The sequence below is a fragment of the Stomoxys calcitrans genome, chromosome 2 (assembly GCF_963082655.1).
Source record: "Stomoxys calcitrans chromosome 2, idStoCalc2.1, whole genome shotgun sequence".
NCBI classification, from domain to species: Eukaryota; Metazoa; Arthropoda; class Insecta; order Diptera; family Muscidae; genus Stomoxys; species Stomoxys calcitrans.
This window is the reverse complement of record NC_081553.1, coordinates 112,096,178-112,123,704: the sequence shown is the minus strand read 5'-3', so window position 1 is coordinate 112,123,704 and position 27,527 is coordinate 112,096,178. Positions and strand designations below refer to the sequence as shown.

The following is a 27,527-nucleotide window of genomic DNA, read 5'->3' as shown; positions in this document are numbered from 1 at the left end:
AAACTAAAGATAATTTATATAAAAACATGTAAAAGCGTGCTAAGTTCGGCCGGACCGAATCTTATGTACCCTCCACCATGGATCGCATTTGTCAAGTTCTTTGAGCGATATCCCTTTATAGACAAACGAAGGATAATGGATAAGAATTGCTATGCTATATCAGATATACCATGTGCCATACTTGGTTCGGCTTTTGGAGATCAAAGTGGAATTCATTGTCCAAAATTTCAACCAAATTGGATAAGAATGGCGCCCTGTAGTGGCTCAAGAAATAAAATTAGGAGATCTGTTTATATGGGAGCTATATCAAGTTATAGATCGATTTTGGCCATGTTTAAAACGTATTGGGTTGCCCAAAAAGTAATTGCGGATTTTTCATATAGTCGGCGTTGACAAATTTTTTCACAGCTTGTGACTCTGTAATTGCTTTCTTTCTTCTGTCAGTTATCAGCTGTTACTTTTAGCTTGCTTTAGAAAAAAAGTGTAAAAAAAGTATATTTGATTAAAGTTCATTCTAAGTTTTATTAAAAATGCATTTACTTTCTTTAAAAAAATCCGCAATTACTTTTTGGTCACACAAGAAGTCGTTGTGCAAAATTTCAGCCAAATCGGATAATAATTGCGCCCTCTAGAGGCTCACGAAGTCAAGATCCGAGGTCGTATTATATGGGAGCTATATCAGATTATAAACCGATTTGAACCATACTTGACGCAGTTGATAGAAGTTAGAAACAAACACTTCATACAAAATTTCAGTCAAATCAGATAATAATTGCGCCCTCTATCGGCTAAAGAAGTCATGATACGAAATCGGTTTATATGGGAGCTATACCAGGTTATGAACCGATTTGCACTATACTTGTCACAGTTGTTGATGGTCAGGCCAAAACACTTCATGCAAAATTTAAGTCAAATCATATAATAATTGCGCCCTCTAGCGGCTCAAGAAGTCAAGATCCGAAATCGGTTTATATGGGAGCTGTATCGGATTGTCAACCGATTTGGACCATACTTAGCACAGTCGTTGACGATTAAATCAAAACACTTCGTGCAAAATGGAGGCAAATCCGATAACAATTGCGCCCTCTAGGCTCAAGAAGTCAAGATCCGAAAAAGGTTTATATGATAGCTATATTAGGTTATGAACCGATTTAAGCTATACTTGTCACAGTTGTTGATGGTCAGGCCAAAACACTTCATGCAAAATGTAAGTCAAATCAGATAATACTTGCGCCCTCTATCGGCTAAGGAAGTCAAGATTCGAAATCGGTTTATATGGGAGCTACATCAGATTGTGAACCGATTTGGACAATACTTTGCAACAGTCGTTGATGGTCAAATCAAAACACTTCATGCAAAATTTAAGTAAAATCAGCTAAAAATTGCGCCCTCTAGCGGCTCAAGAAGTCAAGATCCGAAATCGGTTTATATGGGAGCTACATCAGATTGTGAACCGATTTGGACAATACTTTACAACAGTCGTTGATGGTCAAATCAAAACACTTCATGTACAAATTCAGACAAATCGGATAATAATTGCGCCCTCTAGCGGCTCAATAAATCGTTGATGGTCAAATCAAAACGCTTCGTGCAAAATTTAAGGAAAATCGGATAACAATTGCCCCCTCTAGCAGCTCCAGAAGTCAAGATCCAAAATAGATTTATATGGGAGATATATCAGGATATGATCCTATTTGAGCTAAACTTGGCACAGTTGTTGATGGTCGGGCCATAACACTTCATGCAAAGTTTAAGTCAAATCAGATAATAATTGCTCCCTCTAGAGGTTCAAGAAGTCAAGATCCGATATGGGGGAGATGTGGGAGCTATATTAAGTTATGGACCGATTTTGGCCATGATTAACATATATATTAATGGTCATACAAGAAGTCGTTGTGCAAAATTTCAGCAAAATCGGATAGTAATTGCGCCCTCTAGAGGTTCACAAGAGGAGCTATATCAGATTATAAACCGAAAACCATATTTGACGGAGTTGATAGAACACTTCACTCTGCGCCCTCTTTAGGCTCAAGAAATCAAGATCCGAAATCAGTTTATATGGGAGCTATATAAGGTTGCCCAAAAAGTAATTGCGGATTTTTCATATAGTCGGCGTTGACAATTTTTTTCACAGCTTGTGACTCTGTAATTGCATTCTTTCTTCTGTCAGTTATCAGCTGTTACTTTTAGCTTGCTTTAGAAAAAAAGTGTAAAAAAAGTATATTTGATTAAATTTCATTCTAAGTTTCATTAAAAATGCATTTACTTTCTTTTAAAAAATCCGCAATTACTTTTTGGGCAACCCAAAAGATCGGTTTATATATGGGGCTATATCCGAATCTAAATCGATATGGCCCATTTGCAATCCCCAACGTTCTACATAAGTTAAAAGTATCTGTGCAAAATTTGAATCGGCTAGCTTTACACGTTGGACCGCTATCGTGATTTCGACAGACGGACGGACGGACAGACATGGCTAGTTAGACTCAGAATATCGAGACGATCCAAAATATTGGGTTGCCCAAAAAGTAATTGCGGATTTTTCATATAGTCGACGTTGACAAATTTTTTCACAGCTTGTGACTCTGTAATTGCATTCTTTCTTCTGTCAGTTATCAGCAGTTACTTTAGGTTGCTTTAGGAAAAAAGTGTAAAAAAGTATATTTGATTAAAGTTCATTCTAAGTTTTATTAAAAATGCATTTAATTTCTTTTAAAAAATCCGCAATTACTTCATTTCATTCATTCATTTCATCATTCTAAGTTTTATTAAAAATGCATTTACTTTCTTTTAAAAATCTGCAATTACTTTTTGGGCAACCCAATTTTTTAAAAAAAGTATATTTTATTAAAGTTCATTCTAAGTTTTATTAAAAATGCATTTACTTTTTTTTTTAAATCCCCCCTCCTATGGTGGTGAGTATAAAAAGTAGATCCTCTATCATTGAGCTTAAACTTGAAAAGGACAGCATTCATTGATAAGTGAAAAGTCTCCTAGGTATTCCTTTTTAGATATTCAATAGAAAATTTGTATTTTTCCGAAGTCTAACCTGTTATCCTAAAAATGTCATTAAAATTTCCTGCCTGTTAAGTATTTTTCCAAACTCGTATTGTCCATACTAAAATTTTATGCTTTGCAAAATTGATGACTAGTTTGTTTTTATGGTTTTCAAACTCCCCAACAAATTATGCTTAAATTAAAGGCATATAATTTCGTGGTTCATTAAAAAACGAGACTCTTCAGAAAACCTTTGATCGTAGTTTGCAAAATAGCAAAACTGAGAAGATTGAAAAAAAAAACAACAAAAATTCCAATTAAAAATTTCTGCTTCAAAACAAATGAGCTGCTACTAGAGCCTCAACAAAGAGAGTCTAAAGAAAATAAAACTCCCCTTTCCAAAAAAAACAAACAAAAGCATTAAACAAGTGAAAGTGTTTATTATTATTTTATGTTTTTTTGTTGTTGCTTTGCTTTCTTCCCCCCCTGTTTAATATGCGTAACCAAAGATAGCAAATGACCAAAAATCGATTGTTATGCTAAAATATTTTTCAATATTGTTAATTGTTTTTTTTTCGTCAATGTTGTTATTTCCCTATAGCTATGACTGAATACACATTTGGACAGAAAATGTTTCTTATGTATGAAAAAATAACTAATAAAACCCAAGAAGTGATAAACTGGGTAATATTTGAAAACTAAGGCCCCTCGCCAAATGACGTCCAACACTTCAAAAAAAAGAACAAAAAGTTGAAGTTGTATATGCATATATAAAAAAAATCACATAATAAATAATCTATATAAGGGAAGACAAGAAAGCCTTATGATAAATGGCAGCAGCAGCAGCAATAACAATTATTTATTTATTTTTTAACATTTACTTTTGTTGTTACTGACTCACCTCCATGAAAACGTGACGTTAGTTTTGGTTTTATTCTCTATTTAAATATATGATGACTTCTTTTTTTCAAAAGCAAATATCAACAACTTTGAATTCAAACAAACATTTGCTAATATGAGGATCGTATGAGTTTAAAAGGAAAAGAGTGTTAAACAGAACTGATTGGGCTAAAGAAGAGTTGCAGAAGAAACTTTAAAAGGCTCAAGGGCACCAAGGGATTTGCTGTAAGAAAATATAAAGGCAAACTGAAAAAGGTCATATCAAATTATGAATGGAATTCTGCAGCTCCATGGTAGACATGTATGGAGAATGTATGGACATTGTCTAGTGAGAAAAGATTAGAACTATTAGTGGATAAACATTTCCAGCGAAACTATCAATCGAACAACGTGACACCAAAAAGGTCGACAATATAAGCAGTAGTAAGGCATTGTTGAGGAAACTATAACTATCCTTTTGGCCATCCACAGATTTTTTTCTCAATTCTTTATTTGCAATCTATTTATATAAAGGGTGATCTTTTAAGAGCTATAGGAAAGTGTTTTCAAAACAAAAGTATCGGTCCATAACCTGATATAGCTGCCATATAAACCGTTCTTGGGTCTTGACTTCTTGAGCTTCTAGAGAGCGCAATTCTTATCCGATTTGGCACAAATTTTATACAACGGCTCCTCCCATGTCCGTCAACATACGTGTCAAAATCGATCTATAGCTTGATACAGATCCCATATAAACCGATCTCCCGATTTTGCTTATTGAGCCTCGAATCGGACTATAACTTGATATAGCTGCTCCTCCGTCCTTGTTCATTATACGTTGTTTGCCTAAAAACAGATACTGCGCAAAGAACTTGACAGATGCGACCTTGGTGGAGGGTATATAAGATTCGGCCCGGCTGAACTTAGCACGCTCTTACTTGTTTCTGGATGCATTGGTAGCTCTTGCAATGCTTCTGGCAGATCTTCACTCCAAAATCGACAATTCTGCTTATTTACATACCCATTGAGCCTAAGATGAGAATGAGAAGCATGCGATAAACTTTCTGAACAGAGCACGCATTTTGAGAAATAATTCAATAATTTGCAAGCATTGTTCGCTAATAAAACGATTCATGGTCAAATTATTGACCAAACTGAAGATGCGTAAAGTGTTTAAACCTGTGTTGCCAAAAAGTTATTAGCTAAAAAATCACCCTTTATTATGCAGCAATCGGTAAACAAAACACAGCAGTACTTATCGGGACGATAAGTCACTAAACGGCACTCATCTGCCGGTTAAAGTTTATCGTTATGATGAGCAATGTGTGTATTTTTAGAAAACCAAATTCCTTTAACCAGAAGAATATCGATACAAAATTGTAACCGGAGAATGAGAAACCCGGTCTTAGAGTTTTAAACTGGTATCTTTGAAGTATTTCGATGTTTGAACATAATAATTGAATACCATATGTCCACACTGGTTTAAAATAGTGTTGCTTTCCAAGCTAAGTTCCGATTTGGGACCTAGAAGACAATACATTTTGCGAGTTTTCATATTTAGTTGCTTACTCTTTTGAAAAATATGCTTACTCCTGTTTAGTGTCCTGTCAATATGTAAACCTAGGTTCTCTACCAACGTAGATTGTGGAATTGGAATGCCATATAAACTCACGACTAGACAATCCCCATTTCTCAACGTATAGGTAACGTGTATGGATTTCTACTCATTAACTTTAATATTCAGGTTTTTCAAGCATTCTTCAATAGCGTTGAATTTTTGTTGTATAGACGTGGGATTGGGTTATGCACTCCTCGCTAAAACCGCAAGTCTAATGTAATGAGTTAAGTTCCGATCACCGAAACCAGCCGGCCAAAAAGCTATTTTCTCCAAGAACCAAATACGATAATTTCCGGAATTATGTTGTAAATAATTTGAATCTTAAAATGCATATAAAAACATTTTATGACTTCGATATTGCTGTTGAAAGTTTAATGTCTTTGATACATAAAGTTAGCTTCCAGCAAATCCACTCCCCAAAAGGATTCCGCGAAGTTTCCAAATTACAACACAACTATTGAAATTAGACGTCTTGTTAATTTAAAAAGGAAATTGAGATCAGATGATGAAGCAAATTATAACAGAGCTGCAAACCAATTGAAACTTAAGCTTAAAGACTACAAAAATAAATGCATGAGTAATTTTTTGATTAGCCTAGATACAAAAACTGACAATTGCCATAACCTCTAGAAACATTCCAATAAAGTACTCGAATGGTACTTGGAGTACATCTGACAAAGTAAAAGCTTCTGCTTTTATAACGCATATGTGGAGAATACATTTGATCCTTTTTCATTTTGTTGTGCTGAACAAAGCAAACTAGTCACCAATTTTCTGGATATACCATGTCAAATGAGATTGCCAATTAAAACTTTTCGAGTAAAGGAAGTAAAAGACGAAATTAAGAAATTAAGCTCAAAAACATCTCCTGGGTTCGATGTTATTGTTCCTAAGGTAATGAAGGCTCTTCCTGATAAAACTTTAATTTATCATACATTACTTTTTAACTCATCTTTAAGAAGAACATAGTTTCCTATTTCTTTTAAATGTGCAAAAGTAAGAATGATTTTGAAACCTAATAAACCAGAGCATTATATATCATCATATAGATCGATCAGTCTATTGTCAGCATTTTTTAAGTTGTTGGCAAGACTACTCAAAAGAAGACTGAAGCCAATTTTGGAAGATCTAAAAGTTGTGCCTGATCATCAATTTGGGTTACGAAACAATACATAATACATACGAGACTCTTTGTAAAGAAAAGAATATTGTTCTGCAGTTTTCCTTGATGTAAAGCAAGCTTTGGACCGAGTATGGCATGATGGTCTTCATTCTATCTTTTTATAAAATCATACCTTAGCGACAGAACTTTTTATGTAATTATAAATAATAATGATTCAGAGATTGGTCGGATTAATTCTAGAGTTCCACAGGGCTATTCAAAGATTCAACTCCTTTCAATCGCTTCGCTATGACAATATATCGAATTACACGTTGTATTGAATTACAAGTTGTATCCGATAGACTAGGTCCCTGTCTTCGGCATAAACATACTGCATGTCTTATATACCTATGGCATTGACAACAAATGACCTGTTTTATTTGGCAATCTAGATAAAAAAAAATCCAAATATCAACAAAATAAAAAACTGAGACATTTTATTTATAAATAAATGTTTCTCGTTACCTGACGTAGTCCCAAAGAAAATAGTGTAGAGGTGTTAAATTGGACAAACGAGACGGCCAATCGACTGAGCCATTTCTTGGTATAACACGCCCATTTAATTTAATCTTCAATAAATCGATTGTATCGTGTGCTGTGTGGCTTGTGCCACCGTCCTGGTGAAACCACATGCTGTCCAGATTCGTATCTTCCAATTTAAACCAAAAATAATCAGTGAGCATGGTGCAATAAGCGTTGTCCATTCACGATAACGTGACGATTAGTGATTCGACGAAAAAGTGTGCATTACCGTGACAAAAATGTTGAGATTACTGAAAAAATTGAAAGCGACAATTCGAAAGTTAGTGTAAGAGTGCGGTCGCATATTAAATTTAAAGTTGTCAAAGTCCCAATTGGAAAACCCTTTATAAAACACCATAACTTCTGAGACAGATGCTTTAGTACGAATATCGCCAAATCGATTTAAAATTTAGCAAAAATTAAAAACAACGGGGTCATCAGACTTTGCACGTCAAAAATCGACAAAAGTCGAAAAGTTGAAAAAATCGAAGGGAAAGTGGTTGGAGTTGAGGTGTTATTCCCTAGGTTGCCCGGGCGCCTTTTGGCAGATCCCTAAAATTGGTCACCTCTGCATTTCAAAAATTTGTTCAAACTACCAAATTTTTATTTCTGGTCCGATTTCCATTTATTCTATAGTTTCCAAATTTTACCAGATTTCAAACAGTTATCTCTTCCTGTTCTCAAACGACAGGTTTTTACCAGTTGTTTTTTCGCTTCTATCCCACTGCGTGACGTTGGGCAGAAAATTCTTCTTCGACAGCCAAGCAGCCATTTAATCTCTTAAGAACCTATTTCTGACTGTCGTTAAAATTTACCCCACAGACTGGCACATTGAGGTCCGATCTGTGTGGTGTTCATTGCTTACACGAGAAGCTTAGCTGCGAGCTACCGGCCATGCTCCATTCAGAGTAGTTGCAACGGCAGTCACGGACTATCAGCGGTATCGAGCAGAGAGTCTTAGCGAGAGGCCGAGCGGCACCGGCTCTTTCACAAATACTGAGGGCCTATGATGCTCGATATGACATGGCGGGTTATTGGTGCATTTAAATAACCAATGACCACCCTGCTCCCGCGGCGATCTGTCCTTTGGACCGGAATGAGCTTGCTCACCTACGAGGATAGCCACATCGACATGGAAACTTTTTCTGCGTGTCTGAGAGATATCACAGGGAATTATAAGGCATACGGGCTTACAAGACTAGAAACTACTTTAAGAATGCCAGAGGATCTGGAATCTCTAGCGTCATATAAACAAATTTGGTGGGGCTTTGGTCCAATCATAACTTGAAGAAGACTCCGCTTTGGTGTCTTTGGTTAGAACACAAGTCTCACTCATCGTGTTCGTTATGACAGGTCACAGGTAATATCCATATGACATCAAAACAAGTAAAAAAGTGTCAAGGTCGACCATGCCGAGACAACTCACTATTTCACATTTTATTGAAATCGGATAATACAATAATTGCGGCTTTTATGGGCTTAAGATCCTTCAACAAATCGTTCTATATGGCAGCTATATTTAAATATAGTCCTTTATAGAGCCTTTTTGTTACTTTGGTCGCGTAATAGGTACAGATTACACGAAAAATCTAATTTGCCATCATCCATGCGGTGAATAACTTTTTCATTAAACACTGCCTAATTGGGATAGTTGCAATTGTAAACTTTAAAATGAAAGTTCCTTCGATCATAACAACGTTTAAATAACTTTTGATGTTACATGCGATTCCTACCTTAACGTCAAACATTGTATGCATGAGAGTCTGTGCCGCCTAAACGATGTTCAAAATATTTCGCTTTTATTTTGTTTTTCCACTTCTTCTTCAAACAAGTTTTGCAATTTGTACACATTAAAAATTTAATCTCTTTGCTCATATTTAAAGTTTTAATTAAAAATGCACCATCTTAGATACGTGGTGACATTCAAACATGTGCACTCCTCAAACGCATTGCCAGAGACAACTGTTAAAATACTCACACATTCAAAAACAAAACGTCACATGAACGTGTAGGTAAAGAAGAAGAGACATGCAGTACTCTCCCAATAAAAAACAATGTAAATAAACACTATCTTCCATAACATGTTAACTCACCTCAACTCTAGCAGCTAGAGGCAGGCAAATCTAAAAAATCTCCCTCTCCCCATTGACAAAAACACATACACGAACACTCGTGTACATATTTGAAGATTTAACATCAATGAAGGTTGTTTTTTTTTTTGGTTTGGCTGAATGTTATGTTGTTAACTCTGAACCTATGACTATGCTACTACTGAACATAAAATTGTTTTTGTTTATGGCATTTTTCTTTCGGTAAGTCGGTAGGGGGTTTTTGTTGGGATTTTTAGTTTAGCTTTGACTGGCTGGTGCAGGGTGGCAAGCAGTTGAGGAATGTAGTGTGAAATGGAAATTGCACACGCGTTAGTTTAAGAAACAAATGGAAAGACACAAACATGTATGAGGGAATGGAATGACAGAGATACACGTGTGCATGTGTGTGTGTATGTATGACTATAAAAAAATAGACTTGTCGTTGTTGACAAGTTGTTTTGTTTTATTGTTGCTCTCGTTGTTTAACTTTCGTTCAATCTTTCACTCATTTTACAGGAAATAAAACGTGTAAACACAATGGGGGAAGATGAAGAACTTAATTTAACTCAACAAATAGTGGGACTCTGGTGAAAAAGAGTGTTGCCATTGTGAATAGAGTGGGAATTTGCAACAAGTGTTGGTGACAGTTAAATAAATCTAGGGTCCGTTTAATATGGAAAACATGTCTGCATAGAAAACTACATACTTGGGCCTATCTAGGTGAGATTATTAGAGGGCATAAGGGAACTTTCTGTGAGGTTTCTGGGGAAGCCAAATCGGAGTAAATGGTTTATATGAGAGCTACGCCCATAATAAGTTGAATATCTATGAATTTAAAAGCATTTAAACAGTAATTTGTATGTGCCCCCAAAGACCCCACCATTAATCTTTTAATATTGGTACATTGTTTTTTTTTTTTAATTTTACACAAATTATTACTAAGAACTTTATCCGCTTGACATCAACAATGAAATCCATAAGCGAAGGGAGACTAGTGAGTCATACCAAATATGTTAATAAGTTTCTTGGTATCAATGAAATATTTATACATTTTTGTAGTAAAATTTCAATTTGTTCGAAAACAGAAACCGCAAAGATAATGTTTAGCCGCAATTCTGAAATTGTTGTCATTTGAAATCTGTAGTTCAAACCGTTGACGGATAAGTTTAAAAATTTAAAAATTTTTGTGTTTGTGTCAGTTTTTTCTTTTCCAATGTGCTCAAAAGTTGGTGTGAAATCATTCGAAACTTTTCTGATATCAATCAATTCGATGTGCCGGCATATAAAATAAAAATTTATTACCTTTGATGAGTGTGTTGCTTGTTGGTGGACATAACCCACAATTGGGCCAAAAATTAATGAGGTCTTGAAATAGTGAACTAAAATTATAAACCGTTCACGCAATACACAATGAAGTGATGTGATGGTAACGTAACTGCAGTTGATTTTTGTTTATTTTGGGTTTTCAATCAAAACAAAATTTATGAGCCAACCGTCGTACATCGATAAAGTGAAGTGTATCACATGGTGACTGTGCTTGTTTAAGTAACACCATGCAACAGAATTGAAAAGAGATATAAATCAGACATTTGCAATATACACCATGTTTATACTCACCACCCTAAGAGGTGGGTTTACCAATCTAGTCATTCATGGGCAAACCTAGAAATATTGTTCTGCGAATCTATAAAAAGCTGTTCTAACCATATTCAGCCGTCACAAAGTGGGATGGGAAACAAATAAGTGGAAATAAGTATGCCATTTTGGAATGGAAAGAGATATCTTCATGTAATTTTACACGGTGTTTTAGCTGAGGTTTTATCCAGTTCATATGCAATTCAGGGCCCTTGAAGTGGCAGGGGCCCATTGGTGGGCCTCCAAAGTTGGTCACCTCATCCTTACAAGTCCCAGGGGCCCATTGGTGGGACCCTAGAAGTCCCAGGGACCCATTGGTGGGCCTTCAAAGTTGGTCACCTCGGCCTTACAAAATTTTGTTCGGGCTGTCAAAAGCCCATTTATGGTCCGATTTTCTCACTTTTGTGAAAAATAAAATTCAATTTGAAAATATTATAAAACCAAAACTACTAAAGATATCGTTCTAATTTTTCAGAAATTTGTAGATGAATATCTTTTAGAAAAATTTGTAAAAATTTTGGGCACATTTCTTGATGAAAACACCCAAATTCTCACACTGGGGAAAGATGTTTCCAAAATTGGATCTATCCTTGTAAAAAAATTTTTGCGCAAAAAATTTTTTGTATGGAATTAATTATTACTTGGGACAATGAAAATATGTTATACAGTTGGGGGTCTCAGTATTGCGTTTTGAGAACTCGAAGGGGTTCCCAGTTTTTTTTTTGTTAAAAAATGCCAATATGGTACTTCCCAGATCTCCCATTAGAGTTAAAACAATTTATAAAAATTACACTTAATAGGCATCTACATTAAGTCTTCTTTACAGTACAGTAAGCAAAATTGATAGTACTGGGCCAAGTTTTCTGTATAGAGGCGAAATAAAGAAATGACCTTTTATTACGGAAAAATTTCAAAAATTTACTTTTTTCCGTAATTTTGATTTGTAACTCGCATAAGTTTTGACTGAAATATCGAAGAAGAAAATTTGTTAGTCAAATTTCTTGGACACTATCACAAATATCCCACACATTTAGGCCTGGCTTTTGTAGGGCTTTTTAATCACTTTCCAGAAATTTTTTGAAAATCGGACTATAAATGCACTTTTGACAGCCCGAACAAAATTTTGTAGGGTCGAGGTGACCCTACCAAAATTTCTTTGAACTCTGCTCTGTTCCGGGCCATAACTGCGCGAATGTGGCGTAGGCTGGCCCTGTGGCCGAGCACTCACGAAACAGGATATCACTTATCCTGGGTCTGAGGAAGCATGACCTCGAGCTACTATAGGAATGCCTGGCCATAAAAAAATATCAAAAATCAACAAAACTGCCGTTTGAGAACGGATGGAGATAACTCTTTGAAATTTTTAATGGTTAGAGCTTAGGTGCTAACAAAAACATGTTCTGGATTCAGGCGGCCCCAACAAATTTTTGTAATGCCGAGTTGAGTAAATTCAGGAGCCTGCCACGAGGTGCCCAGGCCTTGAAATTTTGCGACTTGTCCTTGAGTCTTCGCAACTCATTACCAAACAGCAGATATTTTCGATTCTATCCCACACTGCGTTAGGTCATTAACGTCACGTTGAGCACCTATAGGGTTCTGTAGGGTCTGTGATGGCAGGAAAGAGTTGTTGCGTAATTGTTATCCGATTTGGTTGAAAATTTGCACAGTGACTATTTCTACGATCTCTAACATACGTGCCAAGTATGGTCTGAATCGGTCCAAAACCCGATATAGCTCCGTTCTCCCGATTTTACATCTTGAGCCCCTATATGGCGCAATTCTTATCGGGTTTGGTTGACATTTCACTTAATGGCATTTACTATGGTCGCCAATATCTAAGCCAAGTATGGTCCAATCAGTTCATAGTCTGATATAGATCCAATATCATAGCAACTATTATCCATTATCCTTTGTTTGCCCATAAAACTATTGCCCGGTATAGTTTTATGGGCAAACAAAGGATAAAACTTGACAAATGCGATCCCCGATGGTGGGTATATAAGATTCAGCCCGGCCGAACTTAGCACGCTTTCACTTGTTTTACCCTACACCACTTCTGTTTTACAGGGTAATAAAACTTAGTACATTTGTTTGTAACGGAAAGAAGAGAGCTAGAGCTATTGATAAGTGTACCGATCGACTCAGAATCATTTACTGACTCGATTTGACTATGTCCGTCGTCTGTTCATCCGTCTGTCTGTCCATGCTATTTTGTGTACAAAGTACAAATTTTCAAATCATCTTCAAATTTGGCACAGACATTTTTTTGGCCTAGAGACGAAGCTTATTGAAATTGGAAGAAAACGGTGATGAAACTGGACAACCCTGCCAAGAGGCGCCCGGACAACCTAGGGCCTTGGAATTTTACACATTATCTCGATAACCGCTCAGCTATAACCATTTCAAGCTAGTTCAAACTAGTTTTTTTTTGATTCTATCCCACTGTGCAACGCTCTACTCTATGACTTTTACAATACACACGGATTTTGGTCCAAATTCTTTATTTCCAATTCACACAAACTTCATCAGTTTAAATATAAAGGGTGTTTTTTTAGCTATTATCTTTTTGGCAAAACTGGTTTAAACAGCCACCGTAGCGCAGAGGTTAGCATGTCCGTCTATGACGCTGAACGCCTGGGTTCGAATCCTAGCGAAACCATCACAAAAAAAATGTCAGCGGTGGTTTTTCCCTTCTAATGCTGGTAACATTTGTGAGGTACTATGCCATGTAAAATTTCTCTCCCAAGAGGTGTCGCACTGCGGCACACCGTTCGGACTCAACTATAAAAAGGAGGCCCCTTATCCTTGAGCTTAAAAATTTAAATCGGACAGCACTCAGTGATATGTGAGAAGTTTGCCCCTGTTCCTTAGTGGAATGTTCATGGGCAAACTTTGTAAAATTGGCTCAGCCGTTTTTGAGTTTATCGGACAAATCTCTTAATATACAATTTTTTAGAAAGTTCTTACAAAATGTTTCTTCTAACTCTAATTTTCTGTAAAACCCTAAAAAATTCTTGCTTCAAAGTGTTATGAGTTGTTTTCAAGCGTCTAACAAATAGTATGAGCCACTATTATGTGTGTTATTGTTCATTAACTACAATGCAACTTCAATTTAAGTTTGAGTTTTTCATCTAACCACTTGATAACTGTGTACAAAAACAACATCAAGTTTCAAGCGCTGTAATAAACGCGAATACCAACCGAACATCGACATTGCAAATAACAAATACATTTAATTGGATGCCATCATGAAACAGCTAACGCGATTAATAAACTACAAAACGAAAAAATCAAAAACTAATTTTCAAACATACAATCCATTCGATACCGGTGGTGGCACCCCAGCCAACACTAAAGTTGGCGGAAACGATGATGGTGATGATGAAATGTCACAGTTTGCTACAAAGCATCGAAACTCCAAAACAGCACCATCGTCGTCGTCGTCGTCGTCGGTGTCATCTAAACCGAAAACGCGTCATGTGGAGTGCGTTAAAGTGCACAAATATAACAAAACAAACAACAACGAAGCCGTGAATGCGAATGCAACGAATATGGCTACAATGAAAACGAAAGGTGGCCATAATAAAGGAGGCTTTTTTGCCAAACACAAACATTCCTCTACGTCATCGGCATTGACGACATCATCGCCATCATCATCACCATCGATGCAGTCGCCGTCATTCGCTTTTGTGAATGCATCAACCCATCACCAGCCCCCTGCGACAACTGCAACAGCAACAACAAGAACAACAATGAAATGCAATGGCAACAGTATTAATTACACCTCATTAAATCGCATGCGCAACAGCAGCAATGCCAGCAGTTGTGCCTCACAATCCAACGAATGCCAGCGCTCCAAGCAAACGCTAGCCACTAAACGTAAACGAAAATGGCTTAAATATCTGCTGTGGAAATGTTGGCGCAATCGCAAACGGAAATCTTTGCAACGTTTGCACAAAAGACCAAAAAAGCGTAGGTGTGATTGGTGGGCCAAACCAACCAAGTTCTTGTTGACGCTGTTTCAGTGCCATAAATGCCGAAATTCTGCTTCAACCTATCCATATGATAGTGATGAGGATGATGACATCGATGCCAAATTTCATGCCTACATACTGGAGATGAAGGAAAGAGACGCCCGCGAGGAGGCTGCCATGCAGCGAATACGAGATCAAAAGAACTTAACCAGTAAATCTTTGCCAAGTATGACCTCATCATTTATAGTAGTAGACAACAAAAACACTAACCCATCCACCACAGCCATAGCATCCGCAGCACCCTTAACCCTTGGCCTAAAAACTAACAAATCAGAGAATGCAGCTAGTACAACAACTAATCCTAATAATAGCCCGGTAAACTCTAAACTCAACCCAACGACCCAACCCAACAATCGAGTATCCTTTGCCAGCGATAGCTGCTCTCCCCTGAAGGCAGTGGCTAGCTTCTCTCCCCATGTAATACAACGTCGTCATAGCCAACATCAATTGGGGCGTGGTTGTGGTGGCAAAACACGCAGAGCCTGGACCTGGGATGATAGTCTTCGTTCTAATTCTGATCGTTTTTTGGAAACTCTGGAAGAGGATGGTTGTGATTTTGTTATGGTACAGGAAACCATAATAGAGACCGCCTCCACCTCAGTGAGTAGTTCGAGAGCTAGTGTAACACGCCCTCGACCCTCACTGCAACAAATGATGATGGTTCTTGGCCAAGCAGAGGAAGGTGATTTGGATGTGGCCAGTGATTTTGTGATAATTGAAGGAGGTAGGAATGAGAAGCTTATTTTTGAAAAATATTTTATTTTATGATTGGCGGGAATTTAATGGTATTTGAATCTAGAAAAATGTTATGAATATGATATGACCAACTTTTGTTTACCTACCGTTATGGAACTTCGGTGAAACTGGTAGTGACCCCATACCAGGCTACTAATATACTAACCATTTAAAATTCAAGCAAAATCGAATTCCAGTCAAGCTTGTTGTGCTGTCTATAAAGGTGTTATCTCACGACTTTTATTTGTCTTAAGACCCCGCTTTCTGTATCTACATGACTTTACCTATGTACTACTGATATGGATATAGCACATGTGTTGTCATATGTATTGCAATTTTTCTATACACATGTCTACATGTATGTTCAACGAAACTAGAGTTTGCTTCTACCCTCTACCATAGGATGGGGGAATACTAATTTCGCCATTCTGTTTGTAACTCCTCGAAATATTCGTCTAAGACCCCATAAAGAATATAAATTATTGAACGACATGAAATTTTAAGCCGATCTAGCTATGTCCGTCCGTCCGTCTGTCCGTCCGTCCGTCTGTCTGTTGAAAGCACGCTTACTTTCGAAGGAGTAGAGCTAGCCGCTTGAAATTTTGCAAGAATATTTCTTATTAGTGTAGGTCGGTTGGTATTGTAAATGGGCCATATCGGTTCATGCTTTGATATAGCTGCCATATAAACCGATCTTGGATCTTGACTTCTTGAGCCTTTAGAGGGCACAGTTCTCATGACGTGTTTCGGTATGACTTCCAACAACTGCGCGAAGTGTGGTGGAAAACGGTCCAAAACCTGATATAGCTGCCATATAAACCAATCTGGGGTACTAAGCATGGATCAAATCGGTCCATAACCTGATATAGCTGCCATATAAACCGATCTGGGGTCTTGACTTCTTGAGTCTCATATCCGATTTGGCTGAATTTTGGCATGAGGTGTTTCGTTATGACTTTCAACGACTGTACTAAGCATGGTTCAAATCGGTCCATAACCTGATATAGCTGCCATATAAACCGATCTTGAATCTTGACTGCTTGAGCCTCTAGAGGACGCAATTCTTATCCGATTTAGATGAAATTTTGCATGACGTGTTTTGTTATGACTTCCAACAACTGTGCTAAGTATGGTTCAAATCGGTTCCTAATTTAATATAGCTACCATATAAACTGATCTGGGATCTTGACTTCTTGGGCCTCTAGAGGGCTCACCTATTATCCGATTTGGCTAAACTTTTATACAACGGCTTCTCCCTTGGCCTTCAACATACGTATCAAATATGGCTTGAATCGGTCTATAGCCTGATACAGCTCCCATATAAACCGATCTCCCTATTTTACTTCTTGAGCCCATAAAGGGCACAATTCTTATTCGAATTGTCTGAAATTTTACACAATGACTTCTTCTATGATCTCCAGTATTCAATTCAATTATGATCCGAATCGGACTATAGCTTGATAAAGCTCTAATACCATAGCAATTACTTTCTTTTATCCTTTGTTTGCCTGAAAAGCGATACCGCGCAAAGAACTCGACAAATTCGATCCATGGTGGAGGGTATATAAGATTCGGTCCGGCCGAATCTCTTACTTGCTACTCCTATGAGGTGCATAGGGCCGAGATAAAACTAAACAATGTATAGTTATGGCCCAAGTTTTAAGCCTGTCTTCGATCATCTGTTGGTAAATATTGCGTAATCTGGCCTGGTAAATAACGTCTCTGGTCATCCCGCCATTTCATTGCGTTCGAACCAAAATGCAAATGCAAATTTGCCTACGAACATTCCATTAAGTAGCAGGGGCAAACTTCTCGCATATCAACGAGTGCTGCCCGATTCAAGTTAAAGCTCAAAGATAAGGGGCTTTCTTATTACAGCCGAGTTCGAACGGCGTGCCGCAGTCCGAAACCTCTTTGGGGAGAAGTTTTTACATGGCTGCCATACCATTTTTTTTAAATGTCGTAGTTCCTCATAAATGTAGCCAGCATTAGGAGGGGATAAACACCGTTTTTTTTTTTGATATTCTCGTCAGTATTCGAACCCGGCGTTCAGCGTTATAGGCAGACATGCTTATCTCTATCGCAACGGTGGCCTCCAATTGCGATTGAACCTTCTCCGCATAATGCTTCCCATTGGCGGACCATTCAAGTCCTTGATCTCTTAATGCCAGGTGTCTATCAATGAGCAGAATGCTGATTTGAGTGGCTCGTTTGTTTGTTAAGCTGCTGTCTGCCGTAGATGTGCATGTTGCTGAGGAGAATTTCCGGGGGCAACATTAACGCAGCAGATGTTCGCTTTATACCAGCCGGTCGAATGTTTCCTATGACTTCTAATAGCCCTGACAGGACGGTCCATATTGGTCTATAACTTGATGTTGCTCATATATATATGAGCAATATGTTGGCTGCACTTCGGATACCCCCCACCTCGGGTATATATATGTAAATCACATTTCGAAAATCCGATGAAAAATGCATACATTATGCCCCATAGCAGCTATATCGAAATATATTCCGATTTGGACCAAATACTAATAAGTACAACTCATTGTTCAATTGTGTATAACAAAATATTGGTCTTTTTAGTAGCTCTATCTAAAAATAACCCGATCTGAACCATATACGGCACGGATGTCGAAAAGCCTAACATAAGTCACTGTGTCAAATTTCAGTGAAATCGGATTATAAATGCGCCTTTTATGAGCCCAAATCCTTAAATCGAGAGATCGGTCTATATGGGGGCTATATGTAAATCTTGATCGATCTAGGCCAAGTTGCAGAAATATGTCGAGGGGCTTAACTTAACTCACTGTCCCAAATTGCGGCGACATCGGACAATAAATGCGCCTTTTATGGGCCCAAAACCTTAAATCGAGAGATCGGTCTATTTGGCATCTAAATTCAAATCTGGACCGATCGGGGCAAAACTGAAGAAGGATATCGAGTGGCCTAACACAACTCATTGTTCGAAATATCGGAGACATCGGACAATAAATGCTCCTTTTATGGACCCAAAACCATAAATCAAGAGATCGGTCTATATGACAGCTACATCTAAATCTGGTCCAATTTGGGCCAAATTGCAGAAAGATGTCAAGGGGCCTAACACAACTCACTGTCCCAAACTTTGGCAAAATCGAACAATAAATGCGCCTTTTATGGGCGCAAAATCTTTAATCGAGAGACCGATCTGGGCCAAATCGAGGAAAGATGTCAAAGGGCCTATTACAACTCATTGTCCTAAATTTCAGCAAAATCGGATAATAATTGTGGCTTTTATTGGCCTAAGACCCCAAATCGGCGGATCGGTCTATATGGCAGCTATATCCAAATCTGGACTGATCTGGGCCAAATCAAAGAAACATGTCGAAGGGCCTATCATAACTCACTGTCCCAAATTTCAGCAAAATCGGATAATAAATGTGCCTTTTATGGGCCTAAGACTCTAAATTGGCGGATCAGTCTATATGGCAGCTATATCCAAATCTGGACTGATCTGGGCCAAAACAAGGAAACATGTCGAAGGGCCTATCACAACTCACTGTCCCAAATTTCAGCAAAATCGGATAATAAATGTGGCTTTTATGGGCCTAGGACCTTAAATTGACGTATCAGTCTATATGGCAGCTATATCCAATTCTGGACTGATCGGGGCCAAATTAAAGAAGGATGTCGAAGGGCCTAACACAATCACTGTCCCAAATGTCAGCAAAATCGGATAATAAATGTGGCTTTTATGGGCGTAAGACCCTAAATCGACGGATCGGTTTATATGGGGGCTATATCCAGATATAGTCCGATATAGCCCATCTTCGAACTCAACCTGCTTTTGGACAAAAAAGAATCTGTGCAAAGTTTCAGCTCAATATCTCTATTTTTAAAGACTGTAAAGTGATTTCAACAGACAGACGGACAGACGGACGTACATGGCTAGATGGTCTTAGATTTTTACGCTGATCAAAAATATTGGGTTGCCCAAAAAGTAAATGCATTTTTAATAAAACTTAGAATGAACTTTAATCAAATATACTTTTTTTACACTTTTTTTCTAAAGCAAGCTAAAAGTAACAGCTGATAACTGACAGAAGAAAGAATGCCATTACAGAGTCACAAGCTATGAAAAAATTTGTCAACGCCGACTATATGAAAAATCCGCAATTACTTTTTGGGCAACCCAATATATATATACTTTATAGGGTCAGAAATGGATATTTCGATGTGTTGCAAACAGAATGACAAAAAAAATTATACTCACATTCTTCGGTGGTGGGTATGAAAAGTCATTCAAGGAACTTGACAAATGCGATCCATGTCCATCTGATGGAGAGTATATAAGATTCGGCCCGGCCGAACTTAGCACGCTTTTACATGTTTATTTTAAGCATAAACCTCTGAACTTTAGCTTTGTAACCAATTAAATCGAATGAGAAAGTAAATTTCTGTAGTTTTGCAGCCACACCAAATTCCCGCCGCCTATTCTCGGTGCGCGTATGTCTGTCTAGTGATTCGTAAAAACAGAAAAAAAGTTCAAAATGCGCAAATGTTCATGTTTGCTTGCCAATAAAAAATTTTATCTGGCAGTCGATGCACGAGTCAGGCAAAGTAAAATGCCCACCGCAAGGTCATTATGTTAAAAGCATGACAAATCACAAATTACCATTAGACATGAGAGACTGTTAAATGAAAACTTTGCCAATTTGGTTAAGTAAATATTTGCTAACTTTTACAGCACCTTACTTACTAACTACCACCTCTTATCTAGCCCCAAAGCATGCTAATTGCAATGTAAGTGTGTGTGTGCATGTCTGTCTATATTATTGAACAACAATGACAATGGGAGTTTAAATATAATCGCATCTATAGATTGATTGCTCTTCTAGCCACCTAACCGAGCAACGTCGTCCATGTGTTGTATCTTTAGCTATAATTAAATGAAATGAATCAAATGTTTGCAAATGAACAAATCACAAAAGTGAGACCTCTTGGTTTCTTTGTTTCTACATTTGTTGCGTTACTTGTCTAGGCTTTTTACTTTTGTTTTTTTTTCAAACTCGCATTCACTTTTCGTTTTACTTTCTATTTTTTTATTTGCAGAAGAGGCCAAAGCTGCTGCCGAGGAATTGAGTCGTTCACCCGTAATGGGTCATCGGAGTCATGATCCAGCCTCTAGTCCTTTGCAATCTCGAGGTTCGGGGTCCAGCGACAATTGGCCCCAGCAGTCAGATGAGGATATTGACCGTTTAGTGGCAATGCATCAAAATCGCAGCAGCTTGAGTTCATTGGGTGTAAGTATTAAAAAATTATTTTTAAAATTAAAAAAGTAAACACGTGCCAAATTCGGCCGGGTAGAATCTTGGAAATCCACCACCATGGGTATATTCATCATTCTATTTGATTATAAATCCACTATTATATCCAAAGTTGTATGGGCTGATCTGGATATATTGGATTCATGTGCCGAGAAGCCTAGTCACAGTTTCATCGATATTGTGATAAAGCCTTTCATCAATATCGTGATTAAGCCTCTGAATCCGATGATTGGTCTTCACAGCATCTATGTTTAAATTCGCTTTTCATGGGCTTAATGGACCCTAAATTGACAAATCAGCCTATATAACAGTTAAATCAAAATATGCTCCAATCTCGCCCATATTCGGTTCGGGCATCGGGTTGCCTAGTGCATCTCACTGTTTCAAATGTCAGCGAAATCGGATAATAAATGCGACTTTTGTGGGCTTAAAACCCTAAATAGACAGAAGGAAGTTACATCTAAAAATAGTTCGATCTGCACCATATTCAAATCGGATGGCAGGAGTCTTAATACAATCCACTTTTTTAAATTTCAGCGCAATCGAACAATAAATGGACCTTAAATGGGCCTAAAAAGACCCTAAATCCGAAGATTGGTATATTTAACAGTTATTTCTAAATATGGCTCGATCAAGACCGTATTAAAGTGGGATGTCGGGAGTCTTAATACAACTCACTGTCCCAAATTTCGGTGCAATTGGGTAATAAATGCGGCTTCTATCAACCTAAGACCCACTACCGGCAGATTGGTTTATATGAAAGGTATGTCTTAATAAAGGCCGATCTGAACCATATGATGATCCGATGTTCGGATGTTTGGAGTCTTTATATAACTCGATGTTTAAAATTTCATGCGAAATCGGACAATAAATGCGGCTTTTATGGGCTTAAGAGCCTCTATCGGATGAGCAGTCTATATGACAGCTATATCCAAGTATTGTCCGATTTTATCCAATCAAGAAAGTAATATGCTTATGGAAACAATACGGGTTTGTGCAAAATTTCAACTCTACAAAAAAAAAAAAAAAATAAAAAACGGTTTCAATCACGAAATTAATTGAACCAATTAATTTTTTTAATTGAAACTGCTTTTATCACGAAAATGGTAATACGTGGGTTGCCTTTAATCTTTCGGGATTGAACAAACCTTGTGTTGCACTCTGACAGCTCTATCGTAAAGCTTGACATTTTTAAGGTTGTAAGTACTCTGAACGTTTTGACATACGAGCGCTATTTGTGTTGTTTACAGTAATTTAAAAGATTCATCTCACCCAAAAAATGGAATTAAATCGTGAACATTTTCGTGCGATTATTTTTTACAACTTTCGACGTAGATAAACTCAACAACAGAGCATTTATGAATTTAATTAAATTTTTGGCGACGAAGCTCCATCAAGGTACCGGACGAATTTCGTGAAGGTCGTCCAAAAAAAGTTGTTGTTCCCAAAACCATTGATGCTGTGCGCCAACCAACACATACAACGAAAAAGTTGGGAAGCAATCGAACCGGAAAGATAAACTCAAAGGTGAGAGAATGGTTGAGTCCGTCAATTTAGTCCTCTATATAACTCCCGAACGACAAGAGGGCTAATTGCCTGGAAGGTATGCAGTCAGGGAAAAAGGTGTTTAAATCAGACAGGCTTTCAAATAAATGAGAACCTAAAATGGAACTCCTTCTGACTGCCAGTGTGGAACACACACACAGAAGGTGTTCTATAGTCTTTTCCTCTTCGATGTTCTCACAGCTTCTGCAAAAGTCGTTACTGGCAACCTGCAGACTGTCAGCATGTTTTCCAATTAGACAGTAAGCTGTCATGATGGACACAATGACTGAGACGTCTGTTCTAGCCAATGACAAGAAAGCGGCAGATCTCTTCAAGTCTAGACTAGGCCACACAGTTTTGGAATGCTCACAGAACCCTCTTTGTGACCATCTATCATTCGTTGCCTTTCGGGCATGGCCCTAAAAACATGTCGCTGTAGACCTACCCACAGATTCCAGTTTCCATGGAATGTGTAAGGTAGTTCCTAGTCTCGCAAGCTCGTCCCCCTTACAATTCCCTGGGATATCTCTCTGGACCGGCACCCAGAACAGATGAATTTTGAACTGTTCAGCCATCTTGTTAAGAGATCTGTGACAATCGAGGGCGTTTTTTGTGTTCAGAAATCTCCAGGGATTTAATGGCTGCCTTGCTGTCTGAGAGAAGGCCACCGTAGCGCAGAGGTTAGTATGTCCGCCTATGACGCTGAACGCCTGGCTTCAAATCCTGGCAGGTACATCCAAACATTTTCAGCGGTGGTTATCCCCTCTTAATGCTGGGGACTTTGTCATGTAAAAACTCATTGATTTGTGAGAAGTTTGCCCCAGTTTCTTAATGGAATGGCTAAATTTGCATTTGCTGGCTGTGTGAGAAGATATGTCAATCGTCGTTATGACATTATATCTGAGCCATTCCACCACTTCTTTAATTGCATGGATCTCCACTTGATTCACACTGCATTGGTCGGGTAACTCTTTCGATGTGAGCAGTTTTTGATCTTTAGAGTACGCCCCAAAGTCCACCTGGTCGTCTAGTTTGGAACCATCCGTATAGAAGTCTAGGTAACTTCTGTTACCGTAGTTCCAATCGGTTCTATCAGGAATAATGGTACAGTACTTTTTATAAAGAAACGGCTCAGGTAAGGTGTATAAGGCATACACAGTGTCCGTAGCCGCCACAAGACCAAAGAGAAAGCTCCCTTAGCCTTTTACGGTAGTGGTCGCAGCAATTTGTCTAGCCCCAATGTCTAGAGGCATTAGATGTAGCATTAAATTCAGTGCATCAGATGGTGTCATCCTCAGTGCGGCTGTGATGCACAAACATCCTTTGGATCCGATTGAGTATTGACTTTTGAAGCACCGTCCACCAGACCACAACACCATATAGCATTATAGGTCTGACAACTGCAGTATATACCCAGTGCATGACGCAACTTTTCCCAATGGCTCTCTTGCAGGTCTATAGGGCAAGAGTTGCCTTTCTTGCCCTTTCCAAATTGTTGGATTTGAAGTTCAATTTCCTGTCCAGCAAAACACCCAAGTATTTTGCGCTTTCTACAAATGGAACATTTTCACCTCCCAAGGAGACTGGTGTAACTTGCATCTCCTGCTGAATAGAACTGCTTCTGTCTTGCACGGATTTAAGCCTAGACCACTTTCGGTAGCCCAATTCGCTGTTGCACGTAGAGCTTCCTGAAGTATATCTCATAGAGTGCTGAGAAACTTTCCCCTAACCACAATAGCCACGTCCACAGCATATGCGATCACTTTTTATACCTTTTTCTTCCAGAGACAATAAAGTAGAGGAGACCGTACACCTCCTTGAGGTGTTCCTCTGCTGACCCATCTTTTTAGATCCACAGATCCCAAGCCTGCCATAATGCATCTTTTAGTAAGTTATTAAAAAACTTTTTTACGGTAGAGTTGATGCCTAGAATCTCGAACTCATCAACTCCAAATCATTGGAAGCACCTTCAGTGTCAATATACCATTGTATATTCCTTGACATATTCCAAGAGAACGCTCTATGTAGCCGACTAGGTCGTGAAGGGATTTTTCAGTGCAAATGGAAAAGGAAAGCCAAATATAGCAACACACACCAACCACTATGGGACGCGTTTCGTCTTTGGTAAGAAGACTTTTCAACCATATTAGGTGTGATGGCTTCAAGGGCCTTGCGTTGGTATGTTGTATTTGAATCGATTAATAGCGACATACAATACAATTACCACATTAACTACACCCTGGAATTTTGCACAAATACTTTTTATTAATGTAGGTCCGTTGGGATTGTAAATGGGCCAAATCGGTCCATGTTTTGATATAGCTGCCATATAAACCGATCTTGGGTCTTGACTTCTTGAGTCTCTAGAGGGCGCAATTCTCGTCCGATTTGACTGAAATTGTGTTTCGGTATCACTTCCAACAACTGTGTTAAGTGTGATTCAAATCGGTCTATAATCTGGTATAGCTGCCATATAAACCGATCATGCATCTTGACTTCTTGAGCCGCTAGAGGGCGCAATTCTCATCCGATTTGGATTTGAAATTTTGCATGGGGTGTTTTGTTATGACTTCCAATAACTGTGCTGAGTGTGGCGCAAATCGGTACATAACCTGATATAGCTGCCATATAAACCGAACTAGGATCTTGACTTCTTGAGCCTCTAGAGGGCGCAATTCTCATCCGATTTGGCAGAAATTTTGTACAATGGCTTCTCTCATGACCTTCAACATACGTGTTTTATATGGTCTGAATCGATCAATAGTTTGATACAACTCCCATATAAAACGATCTCCCGATTTTGTTTCTTGAGCCCCTACAGGGCGCAATTCTTATCCGAATGAACTGAAATATTACACAATGACTTCTACAATGTTCAGCATTCATTTATGGTCCGAATCGGACTATATCTTGTTTTTTCTTTTTCGAAGTTGCCTTTTAGTTATTAGAGCGCACTATGGACATATACCACTACTGGCTTAGGTGTATGTCCATAGTGGCATGGACATATAAACGGAATGATGAAATTAGTATTGCCCCATGGTGGAGGGTATGCAAATGCAAATTTGCCTATGAATATTCCATTAAGGAACTGAGGAATATTTCTCACATCTCAATGAGTGCTGTCCGATTAAATTTTAAGCTAAATGATAAGAGAACTCCTTTTTATAGCAGAGTCCGAACGGCGTGCCGCAGAGCGACACCTCTTTGGGGAGAAGTTTTTACATGGCAAAGTACCTCACATATGTCGCCAGCATTAAGAGGGGATAACCAAAATTGCAAATTTTTGCCCATGAACATTCCACTAAGGAACAGGGGCAAACTTCTCACATATCAATGTGTGCAGTCCGATTCAAGTTTAAGCTCAATGATAAGGGACCTCCTTTTTATAGCAGAATGCGAACGGCGTGCCGCAGTGCGACACATCTTTGGAGGAAAGTTTTACATTGCATAGTACCTCACAAATGTTGTCAGCATTAAGAGGGGGAAAACCACCGCTGAAAATTTGCTCTGATGGTCTCGCCAGGATTCGAACCCAGGCGTTCAGCGTCATATGCGGACATGCTAACCTCTGCGCTACGGTGGCCGCCAAGAGGGGATAACCACCGCTGAAAAATTTTCTAATGTTCCTGCCAGGATAGGCGAACGTTAGCATGTTCTCTGCCTATGGTGATGGATTATATAAGTCTTTATAGTTTTGTTTTAATTTGTCATGACAATGACGGCTATTTATTATCAGATAATAGAATTGATAGCACTTATCTTCTATGAATATCAAAACTTTATTTAATCAATTTTTCTATTTTTGTGTCTATTTTAAAAAATAATAATAATTAAAATAAAATGTAAAAATAAAAATAATTTACCTCTGGGAAATGACGATGTGACTTTTTCTAGTTTAATCAAAGATTATTAACTTTGATGCACATCAGAAGACACCACTTGAAAATTCACTTGCATATCATATTTTATAAACTCTTAACAGTGTGACGTTGCTGATATGAAGTCAACGATCAACAATTGCTGTCAAACCAATTAATGGCTTTGTGAATACACTTGTATATGAGTTCAATATCGATTTAATTTGCTCAATTTTCTCTGATCTTGAAGACCTGCAGTAATGATAATACATTAATGAGTTATTATTCAATTGCTTTGAATGTTTTGCCATTGTAATTACATAAAAACCGGGTAACTGAATAACAAAATGCAAGTATGAAGAAGGAAATTTTAGATGTGGTCGAAAAAACACAAAATGTCCTACAACACTTTTTGTTCACTATATTTCTTTTAACATTTGTCAAAATTTATGAACGAAAAGTTTTGTATTCCATTTTGAGAGTTTTTGTGGCAATATGATAAAACCCCATAACTCGAGATGTGGGGTCTAGTCATATTACGAGAGATTTATAATACCCATTAAGGATAATACTTTGTTGGGTCTCTGATCATTACTCCGATGAGCTACAAACGGAAGGACGATGTTAGGATTACTTTAAACCGAACAAGATAGTTATCTTATATATAACAAGTAAAAGCGTGCTAAGTTCGACCGGGCCGAATCTTATATGCCCTCCACAATGGATCGCATTTGTCGAGTTCTTTTCCCGGCATCTCTTCTTAGGAAAAAAAAGATAAAAGAAAAGATTTGCTCTGCTATTAGAGCGATATCAAGAAATGAGCCGGTTCGGACCACAATTAAATTATATGTTGGAGCCCTGTTGAAAAAGTCAGCCAATTCGAATAAGAATTGCGCCCTTTGGGGGCTCAAGAAGTAAAATAGAGAGATCGATTTATATGGGAGCTGTATCGGGCTATAGTCCGATTCCGACCATAATAAACACGTATGTTGATGGTCATGAGAGAATCCGTCGAACAAAATTTCAGGCAAATCGGATAATAATTGCGACCTCTAGAGGCTCAAGAAGTCATGATGCCAAATCGGTTTATATGGCAGCTATATCAGGACATTAACCAATTTGAACCCATTTGGCACACTGG

The 27,527-nt window shown here is 38.1% G+C and overlaps 1 protein-coding gene across 5 annotated transcripts in view; it reads left to right on the top strand.

The window, feature by feature from the left end:
* LOC106088861 (uncharacterized) overlaps nucleotides 1-27,527 on the top strand; it is a 431,599-nt gene that overhangs the window by 392,199 nt on the left and 11,873 nt on the right. For all 5 annotated transcript variants that reach the window (XM_059362969.1, XM_059362966.1, XM_059362965.1 and 2 more), the window contains one exon: nucleotides 20,767-20,957. In XM_059362969.1, coding sequence (XP_059218952.1) covers nucleotides 20,767-20,957 — 191 coding nt within the window. The remainder of the gene's footprint in view (nucleotides 1-20,766; nucleotides 20,958-27,527) is intronic.